This window comes from Mesoplodon mirus (genome assembly GCF_964341445.2).
Source record: "Mesoplodon mirus genome assembly, chromosome: 11".
Taxonomy (NCBI): Eukaryota; Metazoa; Chordata; class Mammalia; order Artiodactyla; family Ziphiidae; genus Mesoplodon; species Mesoplodon mirus.
In genome coordinates, this window is record NC_138987.1 from 60,298,238 (window position 1) to 60,310,624 (window position 12,387).

General features: G+C 39.0%; 1 protein-coding gene across 1 annotated transcript in view; it reads right to left on the reverse strand.

Annotated features, from left to right (window-relative positions):
- Positions 1-12,387, reverse strand: part of SARNP (SAP domain containing ribonucleoprotein) — a 52,283-nt gene that overhangs the window by 19,501 nt on the left and 20,395 nt on the right. Inside the window, exons 7-9 of the mRNA XM_082636466.1 lie at positions 12,194-12,222; positions 8,958-8,983; positions 7,385-7,453 (exon numbers count right to left, since the gene is read on the reverse strand). Of these exons, the coding sequence (XP_082492592.1) occupies positions 7,385-7,453; positions 8,958-8,983; positions 12,194-12,222 (124 nt within the window). The remainder of the gene's footprint in view (positions 1-7,384; positions 7,454-8,957; positions 8,984-12,193; positions 12,223-12,387) is intronic.

A 12,387-nucleotide genomic window follows, 5' to 3' on the forward strand; every position in this document is an offset into this window, starting at 1 on the left:
ACAGCCAAAAATAAATAAATAAAAATTAAAAAAAAAAAAATCTGTCACAAACACTACAGCTCACTCCTCTCACGCATTCTCTCTCTTTATCATATCCACTGGTATGCAGCAGAATCTACTGAGAAGAAACCATGATGCAATGAGGGCCTTAAGCTGGATCAAGCAAACACAAACTCCATGCAATGAGGTGACAGAGAGTGAGTCTCTCTCATTGCCCCTTTTAGGATACTAGGATGAAGAAGAGGTATCTTCACATCACCTATTAACCTCCACTATTTGCACCATATCTAACTGAATAAAATCTGTGCCTGGAGAACTGTAAAACTTAAAGACAGATGACCAAATTACACAGGAGGAGGCTATACTGGAACCCAGGACCCCAGGATGAGGTGGACATAATTGTGCTGCTCTGGCTGTCCCATAAATACAAATTTAATCATATCACTAACCTCTGGCCAAGCAAATACTAGGTAGCAAATCACCTCTGGTGATAGAGAACTGTTAAACACAGGACTCCGAACAAAGCAACTCTTACTGAGAACGCAGCCAGTTGCAATTTCATGATTTGGGTCTAGAACACTAAGTTCTAGAAAAAAAGTTACTCGAAAAAAAGAACAGTTCCTCTTCTTTTCTCTTATTCCCTTTCCTCCAATTTCTCTCCTCCTCCAAATTCACTCTGAAACTGCTTATATTCTACAAGTACTAAAAAATTCTGGGCTATGGAAACAGTGATCCAAACAGGTGGTCTGATAAGATTTCTATGCTACTTCCAAGTATGAAAGCTGTGTGGGAGATACAAGCTGGACTTGAGCTGTCCAATACACATGTGGCTACTTAAATTTAAAATAATTAAAAATTCAGTTCCTAGTCACACTAGCTATTGTGTGACCATACTGATCATTAGCCGCATGTGACTACTGATCACATTTCAGGTGATCAATAACCACATATGGCTAATGACTAGTGTATAGGTATACCTTATTTCATTGTGCTTCAACTTATTGTACTTCACAGATATTGTACTTTTCACAAACTGAAGGTCTGCAGCAACCCTATGTTGAGCAAGTCTACTGGAGCCATTTTTCCAATAGCATTTGCTCACTTCATGTCTGTGTCACATTTCCGTAATTCTTGCAACATTTCAAACTTTTTCATCGTTATTATATGTGTCATGACGATCTGTGATCAGTGATCTTTGATGTTACTACTGTAATTGTCTGGGGGCACCACAAACCATGCCCATAGAAGACAGAGAACTTAATCAATAAATGTGTGTGCTCTGACTGCTCCACCAACCAGCCGTTCCCATCTCTCTCCCTCTTCTCGGGCCTCCCTATTTCCTGAGACACAACAATATGGAAATGAGGCCAATTAATAACTCTACAATGGTGTTTAACTGTTCAAGTGAAAGGAAAAGTTGTACATCTCTCACTTTAAATCAAAAGCTAGAAAGGCATGTCAAAAACTGAGAGAGGCCAAAAGCTAGGCCTCTTGTACCAAACAGTTAGCCAAGATGTGAATGCAAAGAAAAAGTCCTTGAAGGAAATTAAAAGTGCTACTGCAAGGAACATTAGAAGAAGAGAAACAGCCTTATTGCTAATGTGAAAAAAAGTTTAAGTGGTCTGGATAGAAGATCAAACCAGCCATAACATTCCCTTAAATCAAAGCCTAATCCAGAGGCAGGCGCTAACTCTCTTCAATTCTACGAAGGCTGCTGAGAGAGGTGAGAAAGCTGCAAAAGTCTGAAGCTAGCAGAGCTTGGTTCCTGAGGTTTAAGGAAAGAAGCCACTTCCATAACATAAAAGTGTAAGGTGAAGCAGCAAGTGCTGATGTAGAAGCTGCAGCAAGTTGTCCAGATCTAGTTAAGATAATTAACGAAGGTGGCTACACCAAACAACAGATTTTCAATATAGATAAAACAGCCTTACATTGGAAGAAGGTGCCATCTAGGACTTTCACAGCTAGAGAGGAGAGGTTAATGCCTGGCTTCAAAGCTTCAAAGGACAGGCTGACTCCCTTGTTAGGGGCTAATGCAGCTGGTGACTTTAAGTTGGAGCTAATGCTCATTTACCATTCCGAAAATCCTAGGGCTCTGCCTGTGTTCTATAAATGGAACAACAAAGCCTGGATGACAGTGCGTCTGCTTACAACATGGTTTACTGAATATTTTAAGTCTACTGTTGAGACATATTGCTCAGAAAAAAAGATTCCTTTCAAAGTATTACTACTCACTGACAATGCACCTGGTCAGCCAAGAGCTCTGACGGAGATGTACAGTGAGATTAATGTTGTTTCCACTCCTAACACAACATCCCTTCTGCAGCCTACAGATCAAGGAGTAATTTCAACTTTCAAATCTTATTATTTAAGAAGTACTTTTCATAAGGCCACACGTAGTGATTCCTTTGATGGATGTGGGCAAAGCAAACTGAAAACCTTCTGGAAAGGATTCACCATTCTGGATGCCATTAAGAACATCTGTGATTCATGGAGAGAGGTAAAAAAAAATCAGCATTAACAGGAGTTTGGAAAGAGTTGATTCCAACCCTCATGGATGACTTTGAGGGGTTCAAGACTTCAGTAGAGGAAGTAACTGCAGATGTGGTGCAAACAGCTAAAGAACTAGAATTAGAAGTGGAGCCTGAAGATGGGAATGAATTGCTACGATTCATGGTAAAACTTGAACGGATGAGGAGTTGCTTACAGATGAGCAAAGACAGTGATTTCCTGAGATGGAATATAGTCCTGGAGAAGATGCTGTGAATATTGCTGAAATGACAACAAAGAATTTAGTATGTTACATAAATTTAGTTGATAAACCAGCAGTCAGGTTTGAAAGGATTGACTTCTATTCCAAAAGAACTTACTGTAGGTAAGATGATATCAAACAGCATTGCATGTTCCAGAGAAATAATTTGTGAAAGGAAGAGTCAGTCAATCAATGTGGCAAACTTCATTGTTGTGTTTTTTTGTTTGTTTGTTTTTTTCCGGTACGCAGGCCTCTCACTGTTGTGGCCTCTCCCGTTGCAGAGCGCAGGCTCAGTGGCCATGGCTCACGGGCCCAGCCGCTCCACGGCATGTGGGATCTTCCCGGACCGGGGCACTAACCTGTGTCCCCTGCATCGGCAGGCGGACTCTCAACCACTGCGCCACCAGGGAAGCCCCATTGTCGTTTTATTTTAAGAAATTGCCCAGGAAGCACATTTGTCTAGAACTCCACACAGCATATGATTTATATTTACTACATAATTTTTTTTTTTTTTTTTTTTTTTTTTTTGCGGTACACGGGCCTCTCACTGTTGTGGCCTCTCCCGTTGTGGAGCACAGGCTCCGGACGCGCAGGCTCAGCGGCCATGGCTCACGGGCACAGCCGCTCTGAGGCATGTGGGATCTTCCCGGACCGGGGCACGAACCCGTGTCCCCTGCATCGGCAGGTGGACTCTCAACCACTGTGCCACCAGGGAAGCCCACTACATAAATATTAAACTACATATAATATTTCCTTCATTTTGTACAACTCCTGGACAAAGATGATTTATTTTATACAGTTCTAAATTAATTTTATAATGTAATTTATATATCTGTCCCATCCTTAATTCTACTTCAAGTGATTTTGTAATGCAAAGTAATTTGGAGAATCTATTAATTATGTGAATTCAGGAACAAGGAATAGATACAATATTTCTATACACTGCATTTTGTACTAAATTTAGGAAGGAACTGAAACAGATCTTTTTTCGTATATAAAGCTGAATTTTAAAAAATAAATAACAAGCATAAATTATCTTACAACACAATTATTTCAGCTGCATCTTAGTCACTTCTTGGCAGTCTGAGGTTCAGAATGCCACTTGGTTGCACTGGTTGTTTGAGGACATTAAAAGCAAGAATTTTTTAAAATAAAAAATGCATTTTTGGCAAAAAAAAAAAAGAAAGAAAGAAAAGAAAAGAAACTGCCACAGCCACCCCAACCTTCAGCAACCACCATCCTGATCAGTCAGCAGCCGTCCACATAGAGGCAAGACCCTCCACTGGCAAAATGATCACAACTTGCCGAAGGCTCAGATGATGGTCAGCACTTTTATTTTAGCAATAAAGTCGTTTTCAATTTAGGTATGTACACTGCTTATTTGTGACTCACTTTGCTACAATATTCACTGTATTGCGGTGGTCTGCAACTGAATCCACAATATTTCTGAGGTATGCTTATATTAGATAACAGATTATTTAATAGAACAATATTTTGTAGAATATTTCTATCATCACAGAAGGTTCTACTGAACAGTGGTGGTCTAGATAGCAAAATAGCAGGGACATTTTTAATGGTTTATGAGGCAACTTAGAACAAACCATTGAAATTAGGATAATTCTGAAAATCAGGATTTAATGATCAATGTAAATGGAAACTACTCAAAAAGGACATCTCAGAAAGTCACAAGCCTCCAAGCAAAGTGGTCCTTGGAAGAAATCGTGTATGCTCTAGTACAGTGCTCCTCAAAATGGGGTCTGCCTCCTAGTGCTTGATCCCCAAACCGTTTATCAGTCTAGAAATAAGTCCAGAAATTGAGAGTGTTTAGAAACTTCCAAAGTAATTTAACATTTCTTTGACATTTTAATTTTTTCGCAAAAGTACCTCTCGATGATGAATTGGAAATTTTTAAAAACTAGTCTTTCGTCACAGAATTCGCAAAGCACTACTCTAGAACACATGTGTGACAATGAATGTTATTAGAGAACAGAGCTCATATAATTAGAGTTCTGCCAATTACCATTATCTCATTTTAACTCTTTAGAATTTAAAATGGGAACTGTAATCCTATCAATGATCAACTGAAACACAGAAGTTAATTGACTCAAAGTGATAAAACCAGAACTGAAAACCAAGGAAGGAAACTAAAATTTATTGAGGGTCTGGACGTCCCTGGTAGCGCAGTGGTTAAGAATCCTCCTGCCAATGCAGGGGACACAGGTTTGATCCCTGGTCCGGGAAGATCCCACATGCTGCAGAGCAACTAAGCCAATGCACCACAACTACTGAGCCTGAACTCTAGAGCCTGAGAACCACAACTACTGAGCCCTGGTGCCACAACTGCTGAAGCCCGTGCGCCTAGAGCCCGAGCTCTGCAACAAGAGAAGGCACCACAATGAGAAGCCCACGCACCGCAACAAAAAGTAGTCCCTGCTCGCCGCAACTAGAGAAAGCTTGCGCACAGCAACAAAGACCCAACGCAGCCAAAAAAAAAAAAAATTAAATAAAAAAAATATAAAAACATTAAAAAATACATTAAAAATACATAAAAATAAAATTTATAGAGGGGCAAAGTGTCACTACGTTAGGGAACTGCAAATATACATTTATTCTTCACAAACATGATGTTAGGTGTTACTCCCAGTTTTATAGATGAGGATCAAAGAAGTTTAGTAATTTGCTCAAAATCAATAAATGTATCCCTTCATGTTTTACTCAGCCTCCTGTGGAGGCTGAAAACAGGTCAAATATAGAGAAAGATTCCAGGGAAGGGAAGGGAAAAGACTGATATCCTCGTATAACTCAGGTGAGCAGCACAGAGTGACAGACAAAATTCCTCTCAGGAATGTGTCCCTATGAGCTAAGTAGGAGGAGATATCCTGTTCAATTCTGTTAATTTCGATAAAATACACAATGTATGGCTGTTGGCATAAGTGATGCCATCTTGTGTCCATTCAGTTCCTCCTGTCCTTCCACTGACTCTACCTAGGGCTGTACTGTGTAGTACATCTCTTCTCTGTCATCAAGGGCTCTGTAGTTAATAGATATTGTTTAATGATCATTAGGCCTGGGTGGCCTCTATACTCTGTTAGTCTCTAAACAACAATGACGACCTTCACTGATATATTCATGGCACCCACAAGACTAGTTACCCATTCATAAATCTTGACTTGGGAATGCACTTCCTGTTTCCAAGCATGTACCCCCAAACCCTGGGTTAACTGTAAGTATAAAATTGGCCCAATGGCCCCTCAGCAGTGTGGAGTGCAGCTGTGAATGCTTCCAGATTGTCGTCTACCTCATCCTACCCTGTAAGTAAGTTGCCCTATAATAAACTACTCCATTGATTATATATATGGAGCTGCCGGCCTCATTTTTCAGTATCAAGGTACCTTCTCAGTTCAGTGGGTACCTTTTGTTCCCTCCGTCCTCCAACACACAAACTCATACAATTCCCTAAAGGAGTGAAGTTATTGATGAGATTCTCAGATACCTAGGCCTCATATACAAAACAAGGAGATAGATGATAAGAAGGGTCACGGATCCAAGGCACCTTTTCTCTTGACCATCTTGCAAAACACAAATGACTTTTGGTTTATAATAATTCTTCCCTATTAAGCTGTTTGTGGTTTAAGAATCATATATTCTGCCTACCTCTCAACTCCTTTATTTTATTCCACATAAACCACCAAATACTCCTACTGAATACCGATGGTCTGAGCATCAAGTTGGGCAAAAAGACATGATGTTATATTTCTGGTAAACACAAAAAATGTAACCCAAAGGGAAGGAAGATGAAGCACAGTTGTGTGCAAGGTTATGAGTCTCACAGGAACACAACTAATGTTTACTTTTATATACTCAATTTTTCTTTTCTGAGCTAAAATATAACTACCGTCAGGTAAGTTTTTTCTAATGGATTTCTAGAGAGCTAAATGCTTCCATACTCGAGTGGGAAATAATTTTTTTTTTTCCTAATGATGTTTTTTCTGGTTTGAAATAGTCTTCCCTTAATCCTACCACCACTTGAACAACCAAGAAACGTGCTCTCATTCTCACAGAACAAAGATTAAGAGACTACCGGCTCTAGGCAAACAGGCAAGTCCTTAGCATTTTCTCCAATGTGCCTAGCAAAACTCCAAACACAACAATGCCCTGTAGAATTGATCCCTCCCCACAGCATGGTGTCAAAAAGTCATCTTGCTTACACTAAACAGTATCAGTTAGCAGAGGGGCAGAAAGAATGAAACAATTTTCTCAGTTTTGTTCCAAAGAACCTCCAAATTTTACTTTTAGGTACCTTTGACCTAAAGACAGGACTGTCTTCCCCTGATTATTTAATTTCCATTATGCCTATATCAGAAGTTAAAGCAGATGTAACGTCACTGAACTCAACAAAGAGAAATATAAACCTTGTTCTAACAGCCAGCATGGCAGCTATGCAAACAATCTGTAGAAAAAAACAATTAACTTTGTTAAACAATAGCCATAATATAATCAATAGTCAGTGAGAGGAGGTGATAGTCAAAGGACTGCATTAAATGAAGTGCTGAGTAGCCAGTTCTATTCTTAGGACAGTCATTTCCAAACTATGTAGCCCCAAGCTGCTCTAATGTTGCAAAAATAGTACCTTACCTTTCTGGAGATTGAAGAGACATTCAAACCAAATCTTTGAGCTCTTTCCTTTAACTTATCCAGGTTAACCTACAAAAAACATAGGAAAAAAAATATTTAAAAAAAAATCAGGGACTTCCTTGGTGGCGCAGTAGCTAAGAATCTGCCTGCTAATGCAGGGGACACAGGTTTGAGCCCTGGTCCGGGAAGATCCCACATGCCACGGAGCAACTAAGCCTGTGCACCACAACTACTGAGCCTATGCCCTAGAGCCTGCAAGCCACAAATACTGAGCCCACGCACCACAACTACTGAAGCCCGCGCGCCTAGAGCCCGTGCTCCACAAGAGAAGCCACCGCAATGAAAAGCCTGGGTGCCGCAATGAAGAGTAGCCCCTGCTCGCCGCAACTAGAGAAAGCCCGCGCACAGCAATGAAGACCCAATGCAGCCAAAAATAAATAAATTTAAAAAAAGAAAAAAATCAAAACAGAAGGCACAAACTATGGTCCAAAGCTAAGAGTTCAAATAAGCCTATACAACATCAAAGATACCCTATGTGCCAAATTAGGAAACTAAGCAGCACTCATCCATGCCACTAATTATTAAAAGTTCTCTCCTGGAATGCAGTGAAAGATTCAGCCCTGCCGCTTTCATTCATCAAAGGTGGCAAAAGCCTAGGGAGGGTTTAAGATCAAAGTAGGCCAAACACTGCTTGAAAAAGCAAACAAATGTCTAAATCATCACCTCCAAACAAGTCCATCATTCACAGTCCAAAATTGTGAATTCCTATACATAGGCTTTGCAAGTAGTTCTTAACCCTATGCCCTAGCAAAGAGAAACTGTCACTGCAGCTCTCCGTTCTTCAGAACACAAATCTACTACCGGTACCTAACTCAATCTCCTTCCTTCCATTTTCTTGGAAGCCTTGATATATAAGACTTATCAGAAGGATATTTGGGACATTATCATTACTACTACTACTGCTACTAACTTCTACTACTACTAAAACATTTCACCTTCGCTTACATTATTAAACTGTAATTCCAAGGGCAGGATTTCATAAAGCTAAACATATTTCACAGCATTTGCTTGCATTTTCTAAACATGCTGACAAGTCATAATGGTCCAGAAGGCGTACTATCCTAGTCTTTATTCTCTGGTATTTGACAGGTAGTGTTGAAAATTATCAGTATCTACAAAATAGAACTCATAAGTTGCTTCCACAGATTCTCTTGTGGTAATTAAGAGTCTGACATTATCCGAAGCCACTGGATGAGGCCCTAAAACTCCAGTACCATAAAACAAAGAGTTATATGGATTGTCCTCTAGCTAACAAAATCTACCCTTTTCAAGAGTGGTAGGAAGGAAGATGTTTATAATGACTTTGAAGATGCAGCAATTTTCCTGACCTTTCAGTACCTCAAACAATTCTTTCTATTTAGGACATAAGACACTGTACTGAAAACAGTCACCAAACTCATACTACCTCAGTTTCCTCTGATCTGGGGAGAAGAAGGAAATCTGTAACTTAACTAACTGTACAGAGTTAAGATTTGGCTCTCAAGGTTAAGAAAAAAAAAAAAAGATTTCTTACCATAGGCTTGGCATCAGATGACAGGCCTAAAGAAATTAATTTAAAAGTTTTATTTAATATTCTTAAAAGTCATAAAGGAAGTTGACGTCTTTGAATCAAGTTAGATAGCATAGAAATCATATATAGGACAAATGTCCTTTATCTTACGAAGTTAAAGAAAAGGCACAGATTACATCTAGAGACCATGTCTGCACCCATTGCTGTTGGGAACATAAAATAGTACAGCCACTTTGGAAAACAGTTTGGTAGTTCCTCAAAAAGTTAAACATGGAGTTTACCATATGACCTAGCAATTCTACTCCTAGGTATATACCCAAGAGAAATGAAAACATATATCCACACGAAAACTTGTATATGAATGTTCACAGCAACATTAGCCATAGTAGCCACAAAATGAAAACCCAAATGTGCATCAACTGAGGGGTAGATAAAATGTGGTATATCAATACAACCTAATATTATCTAACAATAAAAAGAGATGAAGTAATGATACATCCTAAAACAGGGATAAACCTGGAATACATTATGTTAAGCGAAAGAAGCCAGTCACAAAAGACCATGAACTGTATGATACCATTTATATGAAGGCAAACTTACATATATAGAAAAAACTTAGTGGTTGATTAGTGGGGTGGGGCAGAGTGAGCAGATGAGAAAAACTGCTAACGGGTATGGGGTTTATTTTGGGGATGATGAGTATGTCCTAAAATTAGACTATGATGATAGCTGTACAACCCTGTGAATATATAAAAAACACTGAATTATATACTTTAAATGGATGAGTTGTATGATACATGAATTATATCTCAATAAAGCTGTTAAAAAAAGAGAAAAACATCTTATCTGGACAAAAGACCAGAGCTACTATTATAATGAGTTAAAATTATGGCTTCTTAAAGCGAATGTTCTGTCCTGAAATTATCACTAAGAAGCAAGTAGTATATTAGCCTGTAGGCCCAACCCCAATCTAGTCAATAATTATTTACTTAAAACTTCTCAGAATTTTATTTTAAGCAATCTCCATATTGTAATTGGTTCCCTAACTTTCCACTGTAAACTTTCAGGTATGGACTCAACTTTAACCATAACCTATGTACTAGGAACTGTTACATATTTTTATGTTCTCACTTATAAAACAGTATTTCCTTTTATATGTTGCCAAATTCTACTCTTTTAAGAGCTACCCTGTAGTTCTAGGATTATATGAATAACACTGAATGTTACCTACACATTATTTTATTGGTCAGTTTTCCTCTTTAGGCTAAGTATTAATTTTAACTTTTGCCTTTCTTCAAATAGCACCATTTAATAATATCTTTTAAAACTTTTGGGACGTCCCTAGTGGTCCAGTGGCTAGAACTCCGCACTCCAAATGCAGGGGGCCCGGGTTCGATCCCTGGTCAGGGAACTAGATCGCACATGCCTCAACTAAAGATCCTGCATGCCACAGCTAAAAAGATCCTGCACGTGGCAACGAAGATCCTATGTGCCGCAACTGAGACTTGGTGCAGCCAAATAAATAAATAAATATTAAAATTTTTTGTTGTAACATCACCAATCCTATTATCTCTCTCTTGATATAACTAAATGTCAGAGAATATTCTGTTTCTAAAGCATGTAGTGACAGTGACCAGAATTTTGCTGGTCTTTTATTTTTTATTTTTACTTATTTATTTTTTTGACTGCATCGGGTCTTACTTGTGGCAGGTGGGATCTTTCGTTGTGGCACGTAGGTTTCTCTAGTTGTGGCACACGGGCTCCAGAGCACACAAGTTCAGTAGTTAAGGGGCAAGCGGGCTCTCTAGTTGTGGTGTATGGGCTTAGGTGCCCCGCAGCATGTGGGATCTTAGTTCCCCGACCAGGGATCAAACCCGTGTCCCCTGCATTGGAAGGTGGAGTCTTAACCACTGAACCACCAGGGAAGTCCCTTGCTGGTCTTTTAAAGGGGAATAGCAAAACTCTACAAGATCTTTGGAGGACATTTTCTTAATAGACTTGACACTACTAACAGGTCATTAGGAAGACTGCATTGGATCAGAAGACTACGTTTAAAGTCTCTGAGGGACTTCCCTGGTGGCACAGTGGATAAGAGTCTGCCTGCCAATGCAGGGGACACAGGTTTGATCCCTGGTCCGGGAAGATCCCACATGCCGCAGAGCAACTAAGCCCGCACACCACAACTACTGAGCCTGCGCTCTTGAGCCCATGAACCACAACTACTGAGCCCACGTGCCACAACTACTGAAACCCAGGCACCTAGAGCCCGTGCTCCATAATAAAGACAAACCACTGCAATGAGAAGCCCGCACACTGCAGTAGCCCCTGCTCAGAAAGCCCGTGAGCAGTAACGGACCCCAGTGCGGCCAAAAATAAATAAATAAATAAATAAATAAAATTAAAAACAATAATAAAAATAAATTAAAAAGAGTAACTTTTCCCTCTAATTTATTACAAATACATATTCAATGTAGAAATTTTAAAAACATAGACAAGCAAAAAGAAGTCACTCAAAATTCCACCAACCAGAGACAATGAATGTTATCAATTTAGTATATATCCCTCTAATCTTTTTCCCTAACTATACATGCACTTTTATTGGGAAATAGGAACATACTACAAATATTTTATAACTTGCTTTTTCCATTTATCTGTCTGACAAATATTCTTCAGTATAATTTTAAACATCTTCATGGTCTTCTAACTGTACTATGGTACACATTTTACTCAACCAAATCTCTATTGTATATTACATTGTTTCCAGTTATTGATCACTATAAATAATGCTGTGATAATCCTTGTGGCTAAGTCTTTTATCCAAGATTATTCCCTTGTAAATTCCTAGAAGGTAAAAGAGAAAAAAAAATAAAAAATAAAAGAGACTCTTTTCTTCCTTTTGCCACTCACACTAGGCAATATAACACTGGACAGGTACACAATAATTACATGCTAACTTGAGACATCAGAATAAAGAAGGTATTAGAAACTTCTCTGAAGAGATCCAAGAAAAGGAAAACAAATGTTGGCACTTCCTCCTATTCTCTCATAACTTTAGCACCTTCTCTAAATTGCCCAGGAAGGCTTAAGTATGGTTTTACCTAGAGCAAAGAGGTGGATATAATAACCTCTTACAGGCTTCTAGAGCTAACAAGTTTGCCTTAATTTGGAGAAATGGAATCTGTTGTGCCAAAAAAGTAAAAACATAAAGATAACTTTCTCAGAAGTCTCTATACTCTTACCTTTTGATGGAACTGAAGAAATCCCAAATCTGTAGAAAGAAAAACAAGCTAAATTTTAGGAAGCTGTTCACACTCCTGGTTGTCTGTCTCCGTGTCAAGTATACATATGGCACTTCTTGCTTGTGATCTCAAGCCTTGCAATCATTAGCTAATTCTAACAACCCCATGAAAGAGGTTCAGTTGACTCTTTTTCT